Here is a 7,747-nt window from a genome sequence, read left to right on the forward strand (position 1 = left end):
TAATATAATTATAAATCTGACAAAATGAAAAACTTTAGATTTCGGAAGATTTGTACCTAATGGTTATATAGTGGTTCATAATGTCTAAATACGTTCTGAAATATACTGAAAATGAATGGGTTATTATAGACGTCATGCATCGCAGAACAAAACACGCAATATTTGTATTCTGAGTTTGCCATTCAGGTTTTAACGGACTCATGGCAATTAAAATTGACCTTCGTACCGCCTGGTCTTTCTATAATGACCGCGATACATGAACTTCCCTTACTTTAATATACCACCCACCCCCCCCCCCCCCCCCCCCCCAACACACACACTTGGAAGGCATTTGACATTCAGATAGCAAATTTGTATGTTTTAAAATATGAGCAATTGCGCCTTTTCTACATATTCTTTTAATCTGACCCTAAATTAAATAACTTACGATTCTCACATTTCGCCTTTTTATCAAATTAGTTCCATATAGCTAGGCTTATAGTTGTATGCTTGAAAAATCTTATTCAGTAGGATATACTTCTGTATAGTTGTGGTAATGCCTTAAACAGTACCACCTTATCACACTATCTTTATGTTCATCATTATTGAATATTATTGAAATATCCTGGTAACGGTATCTCCTTTAGATATTGATTATTCGAGTCAATGCCGAACAATTGACTCAACTTAACCTACATGTCTACACCATTGTTGGGAGTAAATTAATGTAATGTCTCCTATGGAGACGATGCGTACGTTGCGAAGCTTCCCGGTGTCATGGTAACCAATAAATATTGCAACGTGATAATGACAAAGCTTTTTCACTCCTCCATTGTACGGTTGTAGTATTGTACTGTACTGCATGTAGAGAGGGAGAGGGAGAGGGAGAGAGGGGGAGAGAGAGGGGGAGGGAGAGAGAGAGAGAGAGAGAGAGAGAGAGAGAGAGAGAGAGAGAGAGAGGGAGAGAGAGGGCAGAAAGTGAGAGAGGGGAGATCATAGATCCATTACAGGTCCATGGTGGGAGAGAGAGAGAAAGAGATGATTGATATAGGAATAAAGAAAGGGAAATGGAAAGAGGGGATACGTGGATAGATGATTGAGAATGAGAAATGGAGTTGATGGATGGGGGGGGGGGAGATTAGGGGGGGTGGAGATTAGGGGGAAGTAGATGAGAGAAAATTAATGAGCAGTTGATAAAGAAGAGAGAGAGAGAGAGAGAGAAATAGGAAGGTCAATAGGGCAGGGATAGCTTGAGAAAGTGAGGTGGGTAGGGAGATATAGGTCTACCGTGCGAGTCACAAAAAAAATTCACTCAGAAAATTGTCATTTATCTTAAAAGTCAGCTATGTACGAAAGGTCATCATACAAGTTTTGAAAGAGTGTTATATCCCGAATCGTTTGGTATCAGTTTTGTTTGGTATATTCACGCTTGGAAAAACAGGAGGCATTGATTGCGAGAGTTTAAAAAGTTTAACTTGAATTCATTAAATGATTAAAAAATAATTAGCAATTTTCTATGTGTAAACTTATTTTGACTCGCTGTGTATACCGTGAAATATGTCCCCCTTTTTAAGCCCCTCTGCACTACTTATAGCTATTTACGCCCTCTGTATAGCAAACAGTGCCTAATCGGTGACCATTATCCCTTTTTCTTATGTTAATTGAAAGCTGATTTGATGAGATAACCACCTGCCAGTGACCACGCAGGGAGGTCTAACCCCTCCTGGCCAAACTAGGTGTAGTGCAGAGGGGCTTTAAATGAAATTGGTAGACCCTAATGCCTTTTCCCCCAAGTTCTTTTTTTTTTTGGGGGGGGGGGGGTTAAGTGTTACTTTTGAGGTTAGCATTAACTTTAATCGATCATCTAAGCTGAAGCAATAACAAAGTATGAAATCTCTCTTTATATCATTCAAAGTCACCGATTCAGATAGTTTTCATCTGGTTTATTCCTACTCTCTTTCACAATACTGTTAATCTGTTAATGCAATTTCGAATACGTCCATCTTTTGCTAAAAAGTTGTTTATTCCACACCTTTGGTTTTATTTTTTATAAATGAATGAGAAATGCTTTAGTTTAGGTCTACTCTTTTGTTAATTTTGTTATTTCATCAAAATCAGTGGTTATGTTTTCCTTGAGAATTAACATTATTGAAAATATGTTCTAAAAATATCATGGGAAAGAAAAATCTGTGTTATTTTTAAAAAAAAGATAGACTCACAAATAGATAACAATGCAAATGGTTCAGAAATATTATTTCTTTTACAAATGTTCATATTTAATCCATTCTTACACTGGTTAATGTACACAACGATTCCTAAATAATTATAACATTATCAATAAGGGAGTTTACAGACAGCACATAGTACAAATGACCCCAAATATCCACAGATCTTTTACACATGGAGAAGTTCCACTTTGAGCATCTTAGGATAATAACTGCCAAAGTCCTAGATGTGCTTCATGAATACCTTTTGTTGCCCCCTTGAAAAGAAAACATCCACCTGCGTATCTTGGAATGTACGGTTGGTGCATAAATGAATAATGTTACATAACTTTCATGAGCGCATATCCAGTATTCATCTCTGGTGGGTTTCACCTTTTTGGTACAAATGACCTTTATCTGCCCATGCGCAGATTGTATCTGTAAACTCCCTTATTAGCCAGCCATGATCTAGCTAGTGCAGGATATTTTAGTAGCATATTACATGAAATGTACATAAATACACATTGCACAAATATATCATAATTGGTCATGTTGTGTTTCACTGAAAGAGAGCTAGGTCCAGTTCTGGTAATGTTGAAAAAAAACATTGAGAGCTTGCTCATACTTTGTTAGTCACTTTGGAAGAAAATCATAGCACACACTAAGAAATAATGATGCAATTCTGCTACAACATAGCAGCACGTTCTGCCAAAGATGTGTAGGTGAATGCAAATCTGCACCCCAATTGCATTTTTTTGGCACACTTATTTCTTAGTGTGCAGCTTTGTCCCATGAAAAAGGATTGCTTATATAAAGAGCCCTCATATTTGAATTATAATTAGAGACAGCTGGAAAAGTTTGGACCAAACTTTCATGCCAAATCTGTATGTAGTCCCACATATCCATTACTGTGTGAAGTGCATGTGACTTTCAACTAGATGGAGTCAATTTTTTCTAAATTTGGAGATTACAAATACTGTACGTCACACAATATCTGATACTTCTCTTCTAAGCTACATAATCAACCTTTATTCCATACAGTTTCATACACGATACAATATCATAGCAATGTCTAGATTACATGGTACTTAAAGGGATAGTTGAGTTCTGTTTTCAGACCGCAAATGCCTTCAAAGTGCATGGTTATTGCTCTTATTCTTATTTATGACATTTATAGTGCCCTTTTAGAACCTAACATTGCTATGAAGGTAATTTTAGACCCCAAAATGTGTGAAATTTAGCCCATACGATTATACCAATTCAGCTCCACTTTAAAAAAAACATGGTGACCGTTAAATAATTATTTAATTAAAAATAACAATACATGAGCCGGCTAATTGTGGGTAATATAAGCAACACGAAAATGCCAAGAAAAAAGCTAACATCAGCATTGGCTGAAATACGACGTAAAAGGCATTATTTCGTTTTTTTCAACAGTTTTTTAAATTTTTTTAAAATATCTAATATTTGTGGTGGTACACAAGTATTAGAAATTGTTATATTTTAGTCATCTCTGAACCAATTTTGATCAAACAAAGATGATTTTGTCATTTCAATATTATGTTCTTTCAAATTTGACACTCAGTTTTCCATTATCTCACAAAAAGTTATTTTGTGCAGCACCCTCTGCAACAGAACTCAACTATCCCTTTAACTTTATCTCCAAGTACTTCTATTGGACCAGCCAAATAAATTACCCATACATTCATGCTTAATTAATTTAGAATAACACAATCTTATTACATTATATTCAAGGTCAACATCACTGCATGAATACAAAATATTGTACAGGATGTAACATGCAGTTACTAACGCCATTCCTAATTGGTCCAAGAACATGAGATAATATTTACTTATGACATTTAAGCGACTGAATACTGAATTCTTCCATTCCCATATGCTTAATACAGGGTTAATCTGGTTCCAATAGACAAAGGGTTAAGTATACATTATCCTGTCAATAGTTTGTAAGGAATTTGTTGCAGACATGAATAATAGAAGAATATTGCAAGGTCAATGAATTTGACATTGAGTTGTTAAATTACTACATGATTTGTACAATACATGCATTGTTATTGTCAACAGTTTTTGAATAATAAATAATTAGGCAAGACAGTGATTACTTCCTCGATATTGACATATCAAATATAGCACAAAACTTTGCATAATTGAAATTGAATCTACATGTAACTCTAAATGTATCTTCTAAGGATCTGTATTGCAAACCAGAACATTATTTGGAAACATATACATTAAAATGAGAAAAATTAATTAGATTTGCATGAGTGAAATAAATTGCTTAGCTTCAAATTCATTGTAATTGCATAGATCTATGCATTAGAAATTAAATTCAAAGTACACATATCAAGGCTTATATCCTGTAAAAATACTACTTTTGCACATTCTAGATTAATCTAATTGAAATCTACATCACTGATTCACTGGTTTGAAAATCTACATAGCAAATTATTTCGCAATCAATAAATACCTAGGCTATCTACATCAGGGATGCCAGTTAGAATTGATCAGAGGGCCTAAAGATCACCTAGAATGAGCTAGTTTGTACACAAAAAAGCCTGAACTATGGTATGAAAAAAATTCGCCAGGGCCTGAATTCAGGCTATTAACTTAAAAATGGCATCCCTACTACATGTACATGTACATGTATTTAAAACCAAACTGATCTTGGTACATATCAAAAAAAGTTCATCATCTTGCGACATGCAACTCTTTCCATACACTTATCACATACACCCTGTACATTTACTGTAATGTCTTCTGTTTTCACATATTATCGAAATATACATCATCTAAAAAACAGATATTGTACTACATGTCTCCATGTACTCTGCAAATGCATAAATATCTTTTTTTGCATATCTACTCGTCTAGATTTCAAATTCACCTTACCTGTTTGAAGATCAGTTTGTACATTGTAAAATGTATATCTACACTTTGTATGTGTAGATAGTTTGTCTACACTTTGTATACATGTGTAGATAGTTTGATCCATAAATTGAAAAAAAACATTAGAATAATATAGAAATATATTAATTGGTCTCCAATTGCAAGTGTAGAGGCTTATAATACATGTTTGAACTTTGAACACAATTTGCACATACAGTGTATATTATAAAATCTACATTAAATAATGACAATTTAAAAAAAAAGAATATTAATAGTAATGTCCCCAAAAAATGTCAAGAGATGTTTTTGCTAACAAGGATTCTCAATTTATATTGTAAAGATAATAGCATGATTACATCCTTATGCTAGATGATAAGTTTAGTCCTTAATATGGGCATATATATAAAGCAGCATAACAAAGAATGTTGCATCTCCTTCTATGATTTTAGAATCTAGACAAAACTATACTACACATCCAAAATGAGTAAGAAACAGCAGCATGATGAATGAAATACTCTCAGAGTTTTAAAAGTTTACACTTGATACATATACTTGGCACAATGACATTCAAAATTACATCATCACTGATTTTCATCTACTCAAAGAATAATTTAAGATGGTGAGATACGGTAAATCAATTTGAGAAAGTTCTTCATTGTGACTTGATTGAAAATAGAAGTTTTAGCTTTGATATGAAAGTCCTCAAATCACTGATGACTGAGGCAATACTACATGATTATTATACATACGGTATATCAAATATTTATTTTTAAAAAAATTAAAAAACATACAGAGCTATGTATGGTGCCTGTTTTGTGTCCGACAGCATTTGTAAATTCTACATTGGAATTTGAGTCGAGTTACACAGCTGTTACTTCTGCCATTCGATTCTACAGATACACATGTATCAGGTCTGTCACATATCTTTCACATTCTCCAAACTCTTATCTCTCTTTACAAAATGGATGCCATCCCCTGGCAATGGGGACGACACCCATGGAGAAAACCAAATAAGGTACCACCTGGACCCGAAGACATCCAGTAAATTAAGACGCCAGCCACGGTTGTATCCGCGGATCCCTTTCCTCCATTCCCTGGTGGTCTGTCCCCGCAAGATGAGCGCTAGGTGATAATAAATCATCGCTAAGGATAACATGAGGCATACGACACAGGTGCTACACTGCAGGCAAGTTAGGAAGGAGAGCGATTGGGTGAATCCAAAGATCCAACCTATGACTGGGGCAAAGAAGGTGATGACGACTTTCCAGTCGAGGCTGTTTAGCATCTCGTACGTGAATTCAATGTTGAGGTAGTTGGCGTAGAGGGCGCCAAGCGCCAAGTAAATCAGCATCATCATGTAGTATCGCTGGTTGTTGTGTCCTACGCACTTTCCTGTATACACACAGTGGTGGTCACGCTTCAAGATGCATTTGTTGCAGACGAAACAATGGGATGACCTTGGAGGGGTATTGAGGGTGCAGGAGGGGCAGTAACTCCAATCCGGCTTCAGAACCGATGGAAGAACGTTTGGTCCCGATGTCAAGTCCGTAACGATACTCAGGTAGTAGTTGCCGATGAAGTTGAAGAAGAGGAAGAGGCCGACTGCTAAATGGATGTTATAGCTCTGAGAAAAAGGTTCGTAGAGGGTTGGGAATACGACATATAGCTCGAAAACAATCTCAATTATCAGTTCCAAAAGAATAAAAAGGACTGGAATCTTGTCCCCAAATTTCTTTGGTAAAAGTACTTCCCACTTTATCAGGGCCATGTCTACTCAAGAAGACTGATTAGATGAACTTTGCCTTTGAGTCTTGACTTTGTACAACAATCCAGTTTTTCTAAAAGGGAAGAAAAAAAAAAGTTTTAAAAAAAAGTCTCAATCAACATCCAAGTGTAGTACTAAAGATCGCGAATATAGAGTATTAATATTATAACAATTATCATCAGACCAAGTAAAAATAGGCAAAATGATAATCCTTGTGTTTTGATGACCTCCATTATAACACTACATACAGAACACCAAAGTTCAAACAAGTGACACAAGTATTACTTGTGTTCAAGTAACATACTCATACTTCATACTCTTACTACTAGCCAGGGTATAATTAAGAGTCATACTCAGTCATACTCATACCCATTTGCTCATAAAATCATACTCTTCAAATCATACTCATAGACATTAATATTTAAATAATAGAAAGCCTGAGAAAAATACATGAACACCAAACAAACTAAAAATATTGATAAAAGAGAGAGGTGAACTATTTTGTTATTATCAAAGTTTATACTAAAAATATAAAAAATAGTCGGTGATAATCAAATTTGACTGATTGCCATTTTACGCTGGACTCAACAACAGTAGGCACACACACACGCAAAACAAATTATAAGGGAACTGTCACATACACTACACAAATTATAACACATGGGACAATGCTAAAATTCTATTCCCATATCAGCCTCCAATTTTTGTATGATTGACTTGACTAATCAAGCACAAATCCATATCAATATATTTCAAAGCGTACAAATTATAATAATTTAAGCATGATTGATGAGAAATTACCTATCCAACACCTGGTCGCCGATTATTTTAGCTCATGACAAACAAACAGGCGACAGCGACTTGAGTCTTGAGACTAGACTAGATCTTCATA

At 35.1% G+C, this 7,747-nt stretch overlaps 1 protein-coding gene across 1 annotated transcript; it reads right to left on the reverse strand.

The window, feature by feature from the left end:
* Window positions 1-5,864: 5,864 nt before the first annotated feature.
* On the reverse strand, window positions 5,865-7,747 carry LOC755530 (probable palmitoyltransferase ZDHHC24). The gene is made up of 2 exons (XM_003723241.3): window positions 7,657-7,747; window positions 5,865-6,928 (listed from the first exon to the last, which is right to left on the reverse strand). Exon 2 carries the CDS (start codon window positions 6,856-6,858, stop codon window positions 6,007-6,009), a length of 852 nt encoding a protein of 283 aa, XP_003723289.2. The 5' UTR covers window positions 6,859-6,928; window positions 7,657-7,747; the 3' UTR covers window positions 5,865-6,006.

Source organism: Strongylocentrotus purpuratus, unplaced genomic scaffold, assembly GCF_000002235.5.
Source record: "Strongylocentrotus purpuratus isolate Spur 01 unplaced genomic scaffold, Spur_5.0 spur5_scaffold_4, whole genome shotgun sequence".
In the NCBI taxonomy this organism is placed as follows: Eukaryota; Metazoa; Echinodermata; class Echinoidea; order Camarodonta; family Strongylocentrotidae; genus Strongylocentrotus; species Strongylocentrotus purpuratus.

Excerpts from the sequence above, each read along its gene's own strand:
- LOC755530 (XM_003723241.3), bottom strand. The coding sequence starts at position 6,858 with ATGGCCCTGATAAAGTGGGAAGTACTTTTACCAAAGAAATTTGGGGAC.